This window comes from Ictidomys tridecemlineatus, chromosome 9 (assembly GCF_052094955.1).
Source record: "Ictidomys tridecemlineatus isolate mIctTri1 chromosome 9, mIctTri1.hap1, whole genome shotgun sequence".
Taxonomy (NCBI): Eukaryota; Metazoa; Chordata; class Mammalia; order Rodentia; family Sciuridae; genus Ictidomys; species Ictidomys tridecemlineatus.
Genome location: NC_135485.1, coordinates 123,492,548 through 123,511,820, shown reverse-complemented (window position 1 = coordinate 123,511,820; position 19,273 = coordinate 123,492,548). Strand labels below are relative to the sequence as shown.

Sequence of the window (19,273 nt, the reverse complement as noted above, 5' to 3'; positions counted from 1 at the left end):
TAACCAAAACCTCTCGTTTTCATCATATATTGCTCAGGCTCCCACCTTAACCAAAGTGGCCGTCATTCTTGAATGATGAAGAAATGGGGACTAGAGATGTAGCTGAGTAGTAGGGTACTTGCCTACTACTCCACAACCCTGGGTTCAATCCCCAGCAATCACAAAGAAGAAATTCAAACCAGAGCAGAGCTTGCTAGAAGGCTGGAAGGTTGGCAGCCTAGGGGAGGCGGGTGACTACAATTGCAGTGTTCTGGTCCTATTTTATTTTTTATTTACTTCTCCTCCTCTCTCAGACCACTACACAACAAATCACCCCAACCTTCAGGTCAAGGAGAATGACCTGAAGAGGTGAAGCAACCTTATCCCTATTGTTTTGCGTGGTCTAGGGGAGAGCTAGACTTACTATTGGAGGCTCAGATCAAATGACACATTATTTTGGGAAACCCACTCCATGTTTCAGTTTTGTTCCAACTCTGAATTAGGAAAAAGTGGCTTTCACTCACACTGGACGCACTTAAATAAAAATCTAATTTTAAGGAAAAGGCAGGTAAATACCAAGTTTATTGCTCAGCCAATTTCTGTTGTTCCTGCAGCTTTCTGGTTCGTGGTTCTGCTTACTACTGTTCACTTACTTGCTCCGTGTGAGATGAAAGAAATGTTCCCAATAGCCATATTACTGGGAGCTTCAACTTAAGAGAGAGCCGCTCTCGCAATATCTGTAGTCTGTGGTGGGCACCGACCAGTGCATCTGCCACAGGGTTAGCCTCTGTCCTAGCAGGCAATTAGCACCAAACACCACGGTGGGGCTGTGCCTGACAACACTGGCTTCTCCTAGTCCCCATTCAATTATGAATGAGCCACCAGAAGCATGAGGCTAAGCAAGGAGTCAGCAATCAGGACAATTGCATCCAATCTAGTAAACATCGGGGGGCACCTGCCTTCATCAGGGCCAGCCAGAGCTCCCCGCTGGGATGGACAGGGCGCTGATTGAAAACATGAGCGGGTAGCCTTCTCTCCCTGGCTTCAGACCCCGGAAGGCAGGGCTGGCCCAGCTCTGAGAACTTCCAGGGGGTGGATCACAAAGCATACTTACTGGGAGGTCTGCATAGAAGTAGTGCTTCCTGTCAAAGGAGGACTTCTTGTTTATGTGGCAGTTCAGAGCCAGGCCTGTCATCACTGCAGCTTCCACACACCTCCTGTTGAGAACCTACGGAAAAGCCACACAGGAGCTCCTTTCAGAACCAGAGCCAGCTGAACCAGCGCTTCTCCTTCACATTGACATCCTCCCTGAATATTCAGCTGGGCCCTTCCATGGGCATTAGCTCTGGTTCTCTATGTGGGCAGCTCCAGTTCACAAGCTGTCTGTCTGCAAACCAGGAAAATGGTCCAAAAAAGAAAATGCACACAGTGTGGGCCCACTGGGGACCCTTTGCCCCAATTCCTGTTGTTAAAGTTAATAGAAGAGTCCCAGAGAGGCTTAGTAGAGTGGATTGCTTTGTGACTAACCCACCCACTTCTGCAAACAGAACATGGAGCCTGTCAGACAGCAAACCACCTGGGTGAGATCTGAACTGGAAAGGCCCAGGTGGGACCCAGGAGTCTGACGGGTGTTTATTTACCCACAGAGAAAGAATGAACTTCTGAGAACTACATTTCCTCCAGCGCTGGGAAAGGGGCACAGTGGCCTCCCAACCTTCAATGCAGGCCTGGCCAGCTCCCCGACGGGCTCTGACTGGAGTGTACCACATGGTTGACTCCCCCATGCTGCTCAGCTTTGCAGGGGCCCATGGAAGTTCCCTGTGAACCCACCCTGAACCTCTTTCAGGAGTGAAGGACCCAGAAACAGGTAGCAAACATCCCGGCCCCAAAGGACATGAACAGCTTTAGGAACTTTGGGGTCTGGAAGTAGGTAAACGACGGGAGAACATGGTAAAGGAGAAAGAGCCCATCAGCAATCAGGTACTCAGCCCACTTCTGCTCTGGATATCCACGTTATTAGGAACCTCAGTTTCCTCATCTCTGAATCAGGGATTTGATATCTACCTTGAGGAGTAGATAGTATACTAGCTAGAACAGCTAATCTGTCATGGAGACTCAATAAATTGTTCATTTCCCCATTCTACTTTGGGAAAATTTGTGAAGATGTTGTGCTTGCAATGAAATATATTTCTATGTTTTATTACAGTATTTATGGTGTTCTTTAGTAAATTGAAGACTTATATGTAATACTGTAATGCATATAATAGAAATATATCATACAATAGTAATTATATGTATTACTTAAATAGATAAGGCTTTCCAGTGAAGCAATTTTCATATCCATTATTTTATTTTATTCTAACCTATAAAGGAGTTAGTATTATCCCAATATTCCAATTTTTCAGACAAAGAAAATAAAGACCTAGAGAGACTACAAGACTTGCCTAGTTGGCAAGCTCTGAAGCCCACATGTGCCCTTGCCTAGGTGACAAGCAGAATCCCTGAGGTCTGGGGACTGGCTCTCTGTGCTGAGATGATGACTGCTGACTGATCATATGCAGATTTTTAAAAAATCTTTAAAAAAAATTTTTTTAGTTACAGATGGACATAATACCTTTATTTTATTTATTTAGTTTTATGTGGTGCTGAGGATCGAACCCAGGGCCTCACACATGCTAGCCAAGTGCTCTACTACTCAGTCACAACCCCAGCCCTGATGACACACACTTAGTTGCATGACAAACTAAGAGAAGCCTCTACTTGCTGCAATATACACCCCCCCAAAGGAAACCCACACAAACCTCCCCACTATGACATCACACCCCTCCTTGTAGGAACCCAGGTTACAAATGGAGGGAGCCCTCTCACACAGCTTCTATTCCAAGTTCTTCCTCCTGGGGCTAATAATGTTGTCAGTTCTGCAGTAATCAAGGTTTTCAAGGAGAGGTGTGCTGGGGAGCAGGGTGCTCTCATTATTGATGTTTTCACTTACTAATGTTTGCTGTTTCACCAAGTGGTTGTCATTGCAAAACAAACAGAGCTGTGGAGAATCCTGTCCAACCCCAGCCTGGTGCCTGGGGTCCACGATCCTGAAGCTGAAGTCTTGGCTCTGAGCTTTGCAGCGCTTGTGACTCTGGGACTCCCTGCCTGCACCACACTGGCTTTCTCACTCCCAGAGCTTTTCTGACCGCCACTCTCTCAATTTGTCCCTTTGGGGCTTCGCTGTGTCCTCCTTCCAAGCATGAAGAGAGCCCAGGTCACTCTGTCTGTTTTTGAGCACGCAAAACAAACTGCCCATGCCTGGCACCAGGAGGGAGTTGCGAGTCGTACGTGATCACAGACTCTCACTGTGCCCAAGTACATGCAAGTGCCCAGCACTTGATAAACCATCAATTTCCAAAGAAAAAGAAAGCAGTAAAACACACAAACATTCAAGCAATACTGAATATACTTTAATCTTTTTTTGATGATTTAGAAGGCTTGAAGTACTTCAGGGTCAGAATTATAAGCATCAATCATTGCCACGCTGCAGGTGCACAGAGGGGCTAGTAAACAGAGTGCCAGTTAAAAGAATGCCAAGAAACAAGAATTTATTATGATCTTAGTCAAGCTGCCTGTGACAGATGGAGGTCCAGGTCAGCATGTTCTGAGGATAGGATGCCGAGCTGGAAAATTCAACTGGGTCTGTCTAAAGCATTTCTTGAGTGTCTACAATGTACTAAACATTAGGGATCCAGAGATAAATTGGACTCTGTCCCTGCCCTCAATGAATCTGCAGTGGTGATATGAATCTGCTGCCTTTCCAACACCCTTTTCAAGCTCATCTTCCACCAGAGTGATCTTGCTAAAAACGTACCTTGTGGTAGGTATTTTATTGCCGGAAGTCGCTCAGTGGCCCCCAGTGGCCCCATGATACAGTCGAGCCCTTGGATGGTCTAACTCTGTCCTCTGTTTTAAATGTCATCTCCTCCTGTGCTCCTCGCCCACACCCCAAAGGTCCAGTTCTCCCACACAAACACACAGACCTCCTGACTCTCCGTGTCCTTGTTCCCTTCAAAATCTTACTGAGATGTCCCCACCTCTGCGAAGCCATCATTACTATGCTTCCCAGGTACCTTTTCTGTCCGTACAATTCCATCTGCGCTGTTCACAGTGGACTAAATCTGTTCAGATATTTCCACACAATTATAAGTCTCACGAGGATAAGAACTGTCTGTTCATCCCAATACAAATGGGGAAAAAGAGTGGTGTTCAACTCATGGGAGATCTCACAGGGGAAGGAATGCGATGGGTACTGGGCTGGGGAAGATTTCAGAGAGCCAGTGATGCCCAATCTCCCCTGCAGTCCTACCTGCCACCTGCCAGCCTTTAAACTTGTTTCTGGAAGTGCTCTAGGTAATAACAGACCATGTGTGAGGTGACCAAAGGGCTAACTAGAAACTCAAAAGAATAACTTGTCCTGAAGAAAGCTTGTTCCATACTTTTCTTTATAATTACTCTAAAGGACGATGAAGGATCACAGTATTAGCCATAACAGCTCTCAAGTGGAAGGAAACCAACAGTTCTCAGCACTGACTCAGCTCATCTTTCTCAATTGGGCCTGGGGACACTTCCTTTTGGCCTCAGGCATGATCAACAACAGGTATTTATTGTGCACTGGTGTTGTATGAGGCGGTCTGAGATGTGTGTCTTGTAAATGTCCTCTTAGCAATCTTAGCACAGAGACTATTGTGATCTTCATCTTAGAGTGATGAAGGGAAGCTCACAGATGAACTAATTTGGCCAGTCACACAGACATTAAGTAGCAGAGCAAGGAAGTCAGACCCCAGAACCCAGGCTCTCAACCATAACCTCCTATCTTGAATCTTCAAAGAATAAAGTGTGATAGTTTTAGTTCTCAAGACTATTAACCTGGCCATAACTCCACAGCAGTACCTCAAACCAAATCCTGATGCAGACAATTTAAGGCAGATGTTGCCTCTAATGTTTTATTTCTATCAGATTCTCTCTACATAGGTCTTTCCAGCTGCTGAGTTCCCAGAGGGCAGGCACTGTGGGTTTTTGGTTTTTTTCTTAGCTTTCTAAAACACTCAATACACAGTCTCTGGTATATAGAGGATCTGGTAATGTGTGGACCTGTAGGTTATCTCAAATAGCAGAGGATGTTCTCTTGCTAAATTTCTGACACAAGGATTCATAAAATGATTCATCAACTAGGAGGCTAATTATTTTATTTCATCAGAAGGCAAGAAAGCTATAAGAGGCAGAAGTGAGAGATGAGAGTCAACCAATTTCATGACTAGCTGGGGAGAGACTGGGCAGAACATGGTCTGGAAAAGGATATCAGGGGTGGTGGGTGGCAAATGGGAAGAGAGTTTTTTAAAAAAAGAATCATTTGCTGGGCTTGCAGGTCAATGTGAGTAGTGCTGCAACCATACTTTGTTTAGAATTTAAAATACGTCTAGTGTAGCGTAAGTCAACCCAGAAATGAGCAGAAGAGCTTCAAGGAGATACTGGGATCCCAATCTGAGAAACAGCCTTCTGAGATTCAATTAGTCTAACCAAACAATCATGTTCTGATCTCTGGGTACAACAGACCCTCACATAATGACAACTCCCAACACCACCCCCTCACTATGTTCTACACATTCTACTTCCTTAACACATCTTGAGTTTCTGTTTTCCTACATCCTCTAGGACATAATTCAAGCGTCTCTTCAAATACCACCCCCTCCAACTACGAGGGGCCACTGACCACCTGGCCAGACGCTTCTTCTTCTAGTGTCTCTTTCACATCCTCCAAGAGTGACCTTTTGCAGGTCAATCTGTTCATGTACTTTCTCTGTCTAGAATCCTGCCTCACTGCTCCACCACACCCAAAGGATGCAGTCCAGGTGCTTAGCATCTTTAGTACCTGAAACCTAATGCTCCCTTGCAGCCGAGTGTGAGACTGCTTTTGTACAAACTGCTACTGCTGCTGGTAACATTCTTCTTCCTCATCTGCTTGAGCAAGAAGTGTTCTGACACCTGGCGAGACTCTCAGATGTGACTTCCTTCGTGAGCTCTTTTCTGCCACTATCCAGGTTTAGGTGTTCCTGCTCCTCTGTTCCCATGACACTCAGGGGAAGCACCATCTCCCCCACCAGCCTGCACTCCCTGAGAGCAAACGAGTCATTTGGCTCATTCCTCTTTGCCCTATGGCCTAAGCCTAACACCAAGAGGATCCAACATTAGCTGAGGTAATGAATAATTTAACATTTCCTTTATCAACACCCCAAAGACTAGAAGCTATGAAATAAAAGCAAAATTGTTCTATAAAATGTATTAGGAAAAGGAAGGCACTCTCAGTATGTAAAGCGGAACATTTTAAATGCACAGACTTCCTTACACACTAAATAGAAGAGTGGAGATGTCAAAGGGGGCGCTATGAGAACGGCTTAGGGGACTCTCAGCAGCAGAAGCCACCATATCCCAGGGCTGGAGAGAAGTGGGAGAAGCAGTGTTAACTGGAGAGCCAGGGTGTGGGGCCACCAGAGGATACGGAAAACATGGTGGACAGCCCTGTCTTCCAGAAGCTGGAGCCATGATGAGACCCAGGTGCCACCAGAGATGTTGACAGGGTAGAGCGGGGAGGAATAATACTCTGCTACTTCTTTCTTCCTATCTGCAATCTTTCATCACACCTCCTGGTGGCTCTACCCAGACAGAAGGCAGCTGACCCTCTGGGATCTGCACCAGGAGGAGCTGGGAAAACAGGAGTTGCAAATTTGAGGACACCTGTACCATGACAGGCAGAGCAAACATATATTTTGTGTTCATTTATTTGACTTTTTCTTTGGAAAAATGAGTAATCAATAAAATGCTGCCTCTCTCAAGTCCGTCCAGTCGACATAAAACTGCAAATTTGGTGGGTTCCTTTTTTTTCACATACTGGGAACCAAGAATTATGACATTATGACATAATCTTTAAGGAACATTTGTGCTAACTCACCTGGTGTGAGCTGAACTGGAAATCTACCTTCAATGCTAGAAGAGAATTTGCTGAACAAATTAACAGAATAAAGAAGATTACATAACTTACTAAGTCAGTGAAACATTCTCTAGGATTTGAGCATCTTATGTGAAACTCTACTAATTACAAATAAATCGGCTCATGAAAGCCAGACCCTGGGAGCCATCCTGGGAGACACCTGGAATGGACTTGAAGGAGCAAACTGCACGGCTCTCTAAACAGTCTGCCATGCTCATTATTTCTCTGCCCTTCCAACTCTGCCCTCAACTGGCAAGTCCACGATGCTCCAGTACCCAAAGTTCGTCCAGTGAGTATCCATCCGTATATCTTTACAAAGTTGAGGTGACACAGCAGTACTGGCGACCTCACTGAAAATTTAGTTGACAACTCCTCTGGAACACTAAAACAAAGACTATAAGGTGATGTTTTTCAAAAAGCCCAAATGGCAAGTATTCTGTGAAATTTATGCTAAACATGACAGATCTGATAATTAGGATATAGCATGGTAAATGCTTTAATTTATGGAGAGAAAGTAATTAAAATTTATTAAGTAAAAATAAGGCAGTAAAATGGGCCTTTATCTTACAGCTCACCATAAATTTGTCTCAAAGCATGAACTCCCTCTGATTCGTATTCAAAGCAAGTTATCATGTGATAAATTTTCATTACAATAGAGAAAATGGTTCCCCATTTCTGCGCCTCACACTCCTTCTCACCATTGAGCCCTTTTATCATCACCTAAAACAAATACAAAACTGTAATAACGCTGTGATAATTCAGCTTGCTAAAACTGGTTAAGATAAGTTTTTAAAGTAGAATTTTACCATCATAAGTATTAGTTCTATTCAGGTATTAAATATATATGTAGGTGTGCTCATGTAAACATATATGTTCTGTGTGTGAAACATGAAGAACACGAGCATTGCCTAGGGAAGAGAAAAAAGTAAATGCTACATTCTCTCTTTCGTTTATGACCCTCTTTCACAAAAGGGAATAAAAAAAAAATCCATCCCACGTGCAATAACTCCTGGTCAAAAGAAGAGAGGTGTGGCTGGCAGCTCCGAAGTTCCTCTTCATTCCCAGCCCTCAGTCCCAATTCCACTTCCCAGGGGAGCTCAGGACCAAGGGCAAGAATACTTCTTTGATGTAAAGAATGTCAGAAGCCTCGTTTTTCTCATCTGGAAGTCCATCCTCCTGCCTCTGCTTACCTGGCAAGCTCAGATAGTCGACAGCCAGTGCCCAAAGTCAGCACTACATGAGGCTAGAAATAGGCAGCCTATACGAGCAATTTCTCTTGCTTTTTCCATGGACTACTAGAACCCTAAGACCTGACATGTACCAGGTAAGAAGGGCAATGCCTTTGGCCTATGCGGGTCCTAGGCCTGCCTTTAACCTGGGCAAAAAGAGTTCTCACACAACATTTTCGGGATTTTACTTTGAGGCTGGAGATCAATGACCCTAACTATGGTAATAGTGTTCATTTGTGGAGGCCCATGTTTGGCCAGTTAGCCAAATTAGACAGGAAGGCTAGAGAGTGGTTGGAAGCCAGTAAAACACAAGTCTTGTGTGTGCAGGTTAACTGGTCTCTTCCTCTTCCCACAATGTTCCCAAAGGCTGCTAATCTAGCATTAGTCATTGGTGATAAACTCGCTTTCTAAACAGACTTTTATAAACAGATGAACCGAACCAAAATTGAGGTAGAAAGACCTGAATCTGAATCTCTCTCCTACTATTTCATAGCCATGTGCCCTTGTACAAGTTCTCCAGGCCTCAATTTCCTAATGTGCAAAAGAAAAATTAGTTATATTTTGCAGGACTGTCCTGCAAATCCACGCCTGGCAGGCATTTAGTAATTCCTGTTTCAGAATGGAAGTGTTATTAAATGTGAAGTGCTTACCCCAGTCAAATCCTTCATGTGCAAACTTTTCTAGGAGGCAAGGATGTCTAATGAGAAAAGGCCTAAACAGCTCCACAGATCCATTAGTCTGGATTTACAATCCAAGGTAAGGCACAACAGATGCTAAAATTATGTGTTATGTCAACATAATAGTTCCCCCTTAAATGATAACCAACACCTTTTGTGATAATTACTGTGCTATCTCCAGTGGAACAGAGACCATATTTCTTAATGTGTCAGGAAGCTCATATTGCTTCATTTTCCCCGTTTTATAGTGAAGCAAAATTTTCCTGGGTAAGGCTGTATACTCACCTCTGGCTGGAAAAAGCTCATTCTTAGGTGAAAGAAATGAACTTCCAACAAGCTGGCCAATTATAAACCAGTTAACTGAGCCAACCGTTACCCACATCTCACTGTGGCCTGCTGCACATCGGTAACTTTCTGTTTTCCAAAGTAGCAGCTACCTTTAAAATTCAATGAGTCAATGGAGAAAATAGGTAGGAAGGCAAGGAGCAGACACAGGAATCAAGCCAAAAACCAAAACCAACCCGCCAACCAAACTAAAAAACATTGTTCTTTTTGAATACAACTTTGAGATGGAGACAGGATCTTTAATGAAAAAAGATTTCCCCTTACTTCAGCTATGAATATTGGTTTTTCTCTAGTTCATGGCTTTGAAACAAAGGATCTAAAAATTAAAAATGCCAAGCCATATAAACCCCATCATTTTAGATTTTCTCCCATAAGTGAAACTGCTAAGTCTTTCCAGACCTGTCCTAAAATTTACTCATAAGATTCTATACCTAGAGAGATTTTATGGAATGCAATGATAAACTATATCACATCACTGAAACCTCAAGAGCAATCAGAGGAAGTAATGGGAAATATTATTTTCATGACTGAAATGCTCTAATGATCAGAATGAGGTCTACTTCTGTACATGAGAGGTTAGTATTAAGGTGAACGATCACATTATTGCTGAGAAAGGGAACAACTGACTTGAACCAACCTAACCAAGTAAGGCATGCAGCTAAGAGTTCACTATTGGTATGGATAAGGAGTTTGGTGGAACAAGACCTGTGAATATCAAAAGTGAATCCCCAGAGACACATGCCATTCAATGAAAAATGGACCTGCTGTGTTCACTGGTCCCATGAATGTCCTGAGAAGGGAGTCTGTGAAAGAGTTAATTTTCTGCACTGAATAGAAACAGTGTCTTGTTAGAGGCTCTGATAAGCCCTGAAATCATGGCAGTTAAAAGAGAAAGAAAAAAGGCTGAACTTCTATAGTGCAAATATCTCTATTAATTATGTTTACTTCCATAGTAGATAAGAAAAAATATCTGGCCTGGGATATTTTAAAATCATCAATGTTGAGAAGGAAAGGGGAAGAAAAACGAAGGAAAGAGAAAGGAAAGAAAAAGAAAAAATGAGACTACAGAGGTATGACAAGAGAATGTACCATGTAATCTTTGGATGCTGGATTGCAGGGATAAAGGCCAATACTGAGGCCATTCTAGAAACCTAAGTATGAACTGCATCAGATAATAATAATTTTGTGTCAATACTAGCTTTCCTGAGTGTGACCACTATAGAGGAATTCACATAAGAGAATGCTTTTACTCTTAGAAGACAGACATTTAAGTATTTAAAATAAACTTCTATGAGGTCTTTCAAATGGCTCATTGAAGTGGGAGCAACCTAGATGTAGGATAGGTATTTACTGTACTACAATTTCAACTTTTCTGAAAGTTTGAGTTTTGTTTCTAAGTAAGCAGGGAAGGGGCAGAAGAGTATGTAATTCTCCTGAAAGAATAGTGAGATGTTAAAAGTCTCCCACATCTGCATTCCTGTAATCCAAGTAGCTCAGGAGGCTGAGGCAGGAGGATTGCAAATTTGAGGCCAGCCTCAGTAATTTAGCAAGGCTCTAAGCAATTTAGCGAAATCCTACCTCAAAATAAAACATAAAAAGGGCTGGAGATGTACTTCAGTGGTTAGGCACTCCTGGGTTCAATCTCCAGTACTAAAAAAAAAAAAAAAGCCTCCCACACAAAACTCAAGGAATATATCAATTATAAAGAGAGTGGGGTAGTGGGATGGTAGGGCCTAGAGGAGACAGGAATTGTTTAAATGATACTGACTTGTAAACCACATGGGTACCTAAAGCTTCCATCCACTGCTGCCAAAACTCAGCCATGGAAAAGAAAGCACTTATATACTAAATAAATCCACCTAATTGACTGTAGTCAATTAAGTTATGGGGACATACTAAGATAATCCCTGTGTATGTAATGAATGATGGTGTGACCACATCCCCGCTTAGTATCATGTCACAATCTGTGAACAGGGAATTCTGCAGTATTTATCCAAAAGTATATAAATCCTACATAAAGATTCCATATATACATAATCAAGAATATGAAAGGAAGATTTGTTCTTTTACCTGGTGGGAAAATAACTTTGTCCAATTATATCTTTTTCTGCAGAAAAGTACTTTCATTTCCCCCCCAAAAAATAAGACTATTTTTTTACCAATGCTTCCATTCTGTTGCCTCTCTATGTGAATATACTCATTCATTTCCCAATTGGGCACCTCTAAAAGAATTTATGACTGACAGCTTCATATTAATTGTTACTCTGTTGTGAATACATGCCATCTAAGTTATTTCAGGAAATATTACATGTTTATTAGTCCCCCTCCCTGCTCTTATACAGGACACTATATATGAAAGTATCTCTGTTTATATTTTAATGATGCAAAGTTAAGAACATGAACATTATAATAATACTTAATGAAATTTACATGCCACTTGAGTGTTTATGTTTTCATATACATCAATTTCTCTGCATAGGTGTAAAAGATGAATAAGAGTAAGAAATAAAGTCAGTAAGTTAGTTGACTGTCATAAGTAAACAAAGGTAAGGAGTAGCTACAGCCATCTTAAAGGTTTACGAAAAGCTATAAGGAAAAATTCCCTCTTATGTTTTGTTGTAAATAAACAATTAGCAATTATGGCAGGAGGGAGGGCAGTCTGGAGCTTTACACTAAGAAAATGAACCAGGCCATTCTCATTTATATTTTCAGCCAGCGCCTGACTTCTCTGTGTCCTTGGGTAAATCAATCAGGCCCTCAGTTTCCTTGCCTATCAACTGGGGTTGGAGCTCCCGACCTTGCTCACTGGGGTGGCCTGTGAGTTGGCAAATACCACTAAAAATTCAAAGCGCTATTGACAATCACCGATTCCTGCCTGTCTGTGTCTCCTAAGGAAGCTGCAGAGCATGACAAAGACCCTTGATTGATTATGCTTCCTGCTTCTATACTTGTGAAAGGAGATTCATGCATCAAAATTTGGAAGAGAATATTTTAAGGCTCCTGGAAACACAAGTGTGTTTTGATTCTCACTTCTTGTCCCTACCCCAGCTCTAGTCCTTCTGATAAGGATGCTCCCAGAGGTGGGAGCATCCTTATCAGAAGGACTCTCTGCCATGAGGAACAGCATGCTCTTCGGAGGAGCCCAGTCTGACTACCTAACCCTGCCAAAATCACCACGCCTACGCTTGTCATCTCTAGAATGCCAATGGCAAAATGACTTCCCAACTTTGCCAAGATTTTAAAAAGAGCTAAGGGAAAAAAATTCCCCAAGATGCTGCAGTATAGAAGATAGCCAACTACCCCCCCACCCCTTTAATACTAAATATGAAGCAGAAAGCACATAAAAATGGTCAAGTAAGAAAGGTCCATCTGAATGGCCTCAGACTGACCACGGGGGTGGGCCTTTCTTAGACTTACAGATCCCAAGAATATACCTGCAGTGTGGACAAAGAATTCCACAGAACCCACCCCCAAAAAGTGTCTCTTCCCAGATACGATGTAGATGCTAAGAGTGGCTTCATGTTTTCTCTTTTTGAGAATTTGGGCAACCTCTATACCCTTGTCACCATGTCCCCATGTGACAGGAGCAACTTCTCTGACAAGTGACTTGGGAAAAGGAAATGAACACATGTGGATCAGCCGCTTCTGTCTGAGCATTTCCATTATAGGCTTCTCACACTCATCGTCAGAACAAAGCCTGTTGGAGCTCTCTATCAGCAGGCCCACGGAGGTGATGTATTCTGGTCGACTCCAGGCAAATGATAAACTTTCTGCAGAAGCAGAAAGCCTGCAGTTTGGGGGAGCTGAGGTCAACTTAAGCATGAAGTACTAGAAGCCATCTGGCTACATATCAAGTTGCCTTTGTCAATCCAGCTATCATCAGTAACGAAGCTGACATGCTCGTCTCCATCTGTCTGACTTCTATGCTAAGATTTCTCAACTGGTTCTAGCTCAAGAGGGGAAAGAAGTATCAACAACCATGATGCAACACAGCAGGAGAAACCCAAGAGGGCGTCTGCCATGGCTGGGTCAGTATACATTTTCTGTGAGGGAAGAGCTTTTCCAGGTCTGCTGCAATTTTTTAGGTTCTGGAACTGTCCATGGAAGAAAAATGAATGGTACCCAGCTGCATGATTTCAGGCTGAATTTTTATTATAGGCTTCTAGTATAAATCACCAGAACAAAGCCTGTATGAGCTACCTGAATGTCAGAGACAGAGTATCACAGAACACTGTTGTTTTTTTTTTTTTTAACTACTACATATTATATCAACAAAGGACCCCTAAGTTTTTATACTCCCAGACATTTTGGTAATGTGTTTGTATTTTATTTTCTGTACATTCCCACGTCCTTTTCTAGTATTTCAGAATTTTGCACAAAATTCATTTTGAACAGTTAAAAGAGTTCTAAGTATTGCACACTCCTCTCTAACAAGGGCTCCCTCTTACTGCGCTCACTATCTCATCCAAGGGCATACTTTGAGAGAAAAGAAACCAATAAGGGGATATGGAAATGGAGGGGCGGGGAACCCTTCCTAACAGATGCAATACTCAAGATTTCTCACTTAGGAATAAACCTGGGGAGGCAAGCATGCTGCCTGAAGATACCCCATTACTAGGGAAGGATTATAGAGTTCCTAGAAACACTGAGTCTAAGAGATGCTCTGCAGCCCCAAAGATTCACCTGAGGACAAGGCCACATGAGGTCCTGCAGGCTCCCCAGGGCTGGGACGGAGGGGAAAACGAACCCCCAAAGCCCTCAGTGATTTCTCCCACTAGCATTGGCTACCCCCCTCAGTTCCACCATACTGCTTTCTGTTGTTCCTTGAGGAGAAAGAGCTGGTGTCATCATTTTAACATAACAGTTAGGGGAATGAGTCATTAAAGATGATTTTTTTTTCAATGATCATTGCTATAGTTTAGATATGGAGTGTCCCCAAAAGGCATATAGAGGTTAAAGGTTTGGTCCTCACTTGGCGTTTCTCACTAGGGCCTAGAGGGAGGTCTTAAGTAACTAGGGGCATAACCTCAAAGAAGGTTATGGGACACTGTTCTCATCTCTCACTTCCTGGCTTCCACAAGGTGAACGAGCCTCCTCTACCGTGTGCTCCTTCCATGAGGTACTGTACTGCCACAGGCCCAAAGAAACAAGGCTCAGTGACCACGGACTGAAACCATGAACCAAAACAAATCTTCACTCTTTTTAAGTGGATTACCTCAGCTTAATGCTGACCAACACAAACATCCTTAAGTGCAACAGGTGAGGGAATGTACTGGTGCATTCCTGTACATCTATGGGGAATTCAGAAAAAGTTGAGTCACTGATCCCTCTCTACAGCAATAGCATAGGCACAGTGAGAAGGTGCACAAATCTCAGCTCAGCTGGCATGAAGAACCACATTACATATGGAACAACACAGAAGAACTGCAACGAGAAGGGAACAGAGGGAAACAGCCAGAGAGAGGCAAAAAGATGCCTTTCCTGCCCCATTCTGAGTCTCTGAGTCATCCATCTTCACAGCTTTGTCTGCAGCCCCATCTACGGGGTCCTACCCTTAGTTCCTTACTCTAAGGGTTCAACCTTAGGTTATGGGGGGAAAGTCTGCCCTTAGAATTGATAACCTACTTTCAGCAGGACTGAGGTCAAATTTACTAGTGCGCGGCCCACGAATCCCTAAGCTAAAAGATAAAACGAAAAGTGGCTGCAGCTAAGAACTGAAACACTGGGGAAAAGCCAATAAAATAGTTCTTTGGAGGGGCTCTTCCACCCAAACACTAGAGTCCCCCTAAAACATAACTTCACGATCCCAAATTATAAAACACACAAGTAAATCATCTACCCTTAGCAGGAATTAGCAGACATACAAAAAGCAGAATAAGATCTCCCAAGAATTTCTGATAGAATTAGTGAACACAGACTATAAAATAAACAGATTTAAAATTATTAAGCAAATAAAGAACTGGATATGTGAAAAAGAAACACACTGCTTTCAAGAGGACAAAAGGAGATTTAGAAGGGAAAATTAGTATTTTTATAAAGGAGATAGTCTCAGTGAAGTATAAAACTCAGTGGATACATTACAGAGAAGAACAGACAGAAAAAAAGAGGGAATTAGTGAACTGGAAGAAGTTATAGAGAAAATTACCCAGAATAAAGCATAGAAAAAGATTCCAAAAGAAGTCTCCATTAGAATGACTGCTGTCTGCATGGAGATCTATTTAGCTATGAGCTGTCTAAAGTCAGGGTTGCTCTCCTAATGGTGAGTTGGGAGAATTCCAGCACATAGGGCACTGAATTTGTGACTAATTAGGTGAGATCTCCTTTTACCCATTTCTAGTGACTGAGCACTCTTCTTTTCTCTCTTCAGGTTTAGAAGAGAGGTCAAATTTACTAACTCATAACTAATCATAATACCTGGAGCATACAGTCAGCATCAATGATGTGTGGTCAATGTATCTGTTTGCATATGAATATATGGGCATATATCTACAAACATATTACATAAATATCTCTTAACAGCATTCATGTTTTAAGATATATACTCATGCATACCTGCAAAATAACAGCCATGTGTATAAATTATATAAATTAGACTTCTTGAAGCTCCAACGACAATGGGAACACAAATTTGGAGCTGTTCATTAAACTAGGAATGAGAAATATCAGTTCAAATTTGATTTGAACTGATATTTCATTAAGGACATTAAGCTGTGTGACCATGGGCAAGTCACAACAGCAGTTCTTCCTTCTGTAAATTAAAAGGAGTAAACTGAATGACTTAGGCTCTCTTCCTAATCTAGTCTCCTTGGTTTATAGCCTCAAGAAGCCAAACAGCTTTCACGCTATCTATGTACTCTATTCTGTAGGGCATGTCTCTGTGCAGAGCCTTACTCATATTTACATTAACAAATGTAATGATCTAGCTTTCTGGGCTAGAGCAGGTGAGAAATAATAATTGAGAAATGAGCAAGAATGGATTTCTAGAACCAAATATACAGACAGTAGCTTTAAAAAAAAAATGGTTAGAGGTAGTGGCTTGTAAATCCAAGGAAAAACATTGTACTATGAAAGCTAAAAAGAATAGGCCATCCTAGCCATTTACTGTAGAATCAGATGGCTTTACACACTTCAATAGCCCTTCAAGGCACCATTATATTACAACACTGAGCAATAACTGATGTTGCTGATAACCTGGAGCAATCAAGAAAGGTTGCCTTAGCTTCAATATACCCTATTTAAAAGCAGGAAAGCATATAATGCATTTAGAAAGAGACCTATAAAGAGGTTAAAAAATATCAAAAGGATTTTAGATGCTTGGAAAATTCATTCACATGGACTCCTTGTGTATGTGTATGTTCAATACATAGCAGGATACAGAGAGGTACTTATCAAGTGTGTTATGTACGTTCTAAGCGAGGTACTGTCAAGTGGCCCAAGGAGTCGATAAACTACTTTTCAAAACCACAAACATAGAACTTCCTCCTGAACAACATATATAAAAGGATGATCAGTCAACTGTATGAAACATATATTGATAAGAAAGTAGAGGTACCGTTATTAATAGAGTCATATTGCATACTGGGAATGCTGCATGTACAACTGGCAGAGAGACGGGAAATGAAAATTGTTGTGAAACAGGAGGCTCTCAAGAATCCACTGACAGGTGGGAAAAGGTCCATGGCAGTGGAGAGTCAAATTCTTCCCCCCTAGAGGGAGGTGAGGTCATCCTGCCTGCTGAGTGCTGAAGGCCATCATGGTCATGAGTCAGCTGAGTTCATGCGAGATGACCAGTTAATAATATGATAAGGCAAGTTTGGACCACTGAAGAGTTGAGCTGAAAGGGAACTCTTCCACATTTGTGGGTATGAGCTCATAGACACACCTCTTATTGGGACAAAAGATACAGCACAGGGCAGAACACTTCATCTTTGGAAAGGCACACTCTTCAAAGGAATGGAGGAAACTATAAAAGTGACTTGGGAGAGTGACTGGCAAGAAGAACGTCTGAGAACACAATGTAATTATAGGTTCTGCAGATTACATTAAAGCAAATCATTGAAATGGAAAAAAATTTTAATAGAAAACTGTCACATTTTGTCTTCTTAGTCAAATAACTAAACATCATCTAAGTGTGAATGGACAGAGAATTAAGTACAGATCTGATTATAAATGTATGCATTTAAACACTTTTCCCCTGATGTTTTCTTGAGTCTCTGTTTTGTTTCCACATTTTAAGTTAAAAACCACTTTATAATTACATTTAGAATTAAGGGTCAGGAAAACATTTCAGCCAGATGCCCTGTAGACTACTCAAGTATTTTTAAACCTGTTAGGGCCTCCCAAACAAAAGTTATTACTAATATCTGCTTATGTTCGGAGAGTAAGAATACTGCAGATTTAGCTGGCTTTACCAGAAGAAATTTTTAAAATAATCACAATACACTTTATAAGAGCCTTATTCTCACATCCCGATTTCTTTCTTTCTTTTTTGTTGAGGGGTGGGGTACCGGCGATTGAACTCAGGGGTACTCAACTCCTGAGCCACATCCCCAGCCCTATTTTGAATTTTATTTAGAAACATCCCCAGCCCTATTTTGAATTTTATTTAGAGACAGGGTCTCACTGAGTTGCTTAGTGCCTCACCGTTGTTGGGCTGGCTTTGAACTCATGATACTCCTGAGCTGCTGGGATTGCAGGCATGCACCACCATGCCCAGTACATCCTGATTTCTTGAGGGAGGCAAGACTCCTTCTGGTGCAACCTGCATGCTTGGATTCGAGAATAAATCCCCAACATAAGGCCTGGTATCTGTACTGTTAGTGCCCAGGGGACAGGCATTATTTATTCCCCTTCTTCATTCTCCTCCTTCTTGCTAATAATAGTGTATACTTTTATGAGTAAAAGAAAGTTTTGCAAAATGTGCTAAATAACATCCCAGTTTTCATTCCATAACTGCGAGGACCAGATTCTAAACATCTTTGGTATGAAAAGCCCCAAACACTTTTTAGACAGTCTGATTCTGAGAGGAGAGGAGACTGTTCTTGCATACATGTGTGAAAAACAGCTTTAAATGTCTTTCCCCCACTTCTGGAAACAAGAGGCATTCATGGTTGCTAGGAGGTTCTGTGTTATGTACAGATAAGAGCTTTCAGACAAGCAAAACATGAGAGTCACTGGTTTCTAATTAATCTAATTGTGGTGTAGCCTGATTATCAGAAGGTATCTATTGGGCCAACGGAGCATTCCTACCAGCAAGCAACTGGATTGCTCTTCCCCTCCCTCCCCTTTCTGCTGCTTAGGGACTAAAACCAGTATTTCAAATTACAAAGAAGGAGCATGTGCGTGTGCGCAAGCACACCCATGTAAGAGAGAGCACAGAGGTTTGCACACATTTCCAATAAACTCGATGCCTTACTGAAATCTCACCATTACTGGCAGCATTATTTGGCCAATTATGGAACAAAAAGACTTGTAAATCCTGTGACATTTTAGCCAATACATATATATTTTTTCCTAATTTTCTTTCCATTTCACATCCATATATAAGTATTTCAAGGAGAGAAACTGGAAAGACATGATAAAGAGGAAATAAACAACTCTAAGCAAATAACCTAGAATCCTGTCTATAGTTCTATAGACAAATAATTAGCTAATAAATTAAGGAAGACTCTGTGCAACAGTAAGAGGTTTTACTAAGTCAAAATAATGAGTGAGGCTGAATCCTTGCTAATAAAAAAAAGAATGCCACCCTTAGTTTAGCTGTAATCCTGCCTATAAGGAGTAAAATGGGCTGACTGACCTTTTCAGTCTGCAAATTTATGATGGAATTCCATAAAATTCTAAAACTAAGGTAAAATAAGAAGATAAAATAAACGTGTTCCTAAAACCCATTTAGAAGAAGGGTCACTAATCAGATTGGGGAAGATGTGTTTATACAGTAGTCAGGACAGCAGGCTAGGCAGAAGCAGACCTAGTGCAGACCTGGGGTGGACAGGGGTGGAGGCAGGGGATGA

General features: G+C 41.8%; 1 protein-coding gene across 1 annotated transcript in view; it reads right to left on the bottom strand.

Annotated features, from left to right (window-relative positions):
• Gatb (glutamyl-tRNA amidotransferase subunit B) overlaps positions 1-19,273 on the bottom strand; it is a 79,702-nt gene that overhangs the window by 48,461 nt on the left and 11,968 nt on the right. The window contains exon 3 of the mRNA XM_005337600.4: positions 1,094-1,207. Coding sequence (XP_005337657.2) covers positions 1,094-1,207 — 114 coding nt within the window. The remainder of the gene's footprint in view (positions 1-1,093; positions 1,208-19,273) is intronic.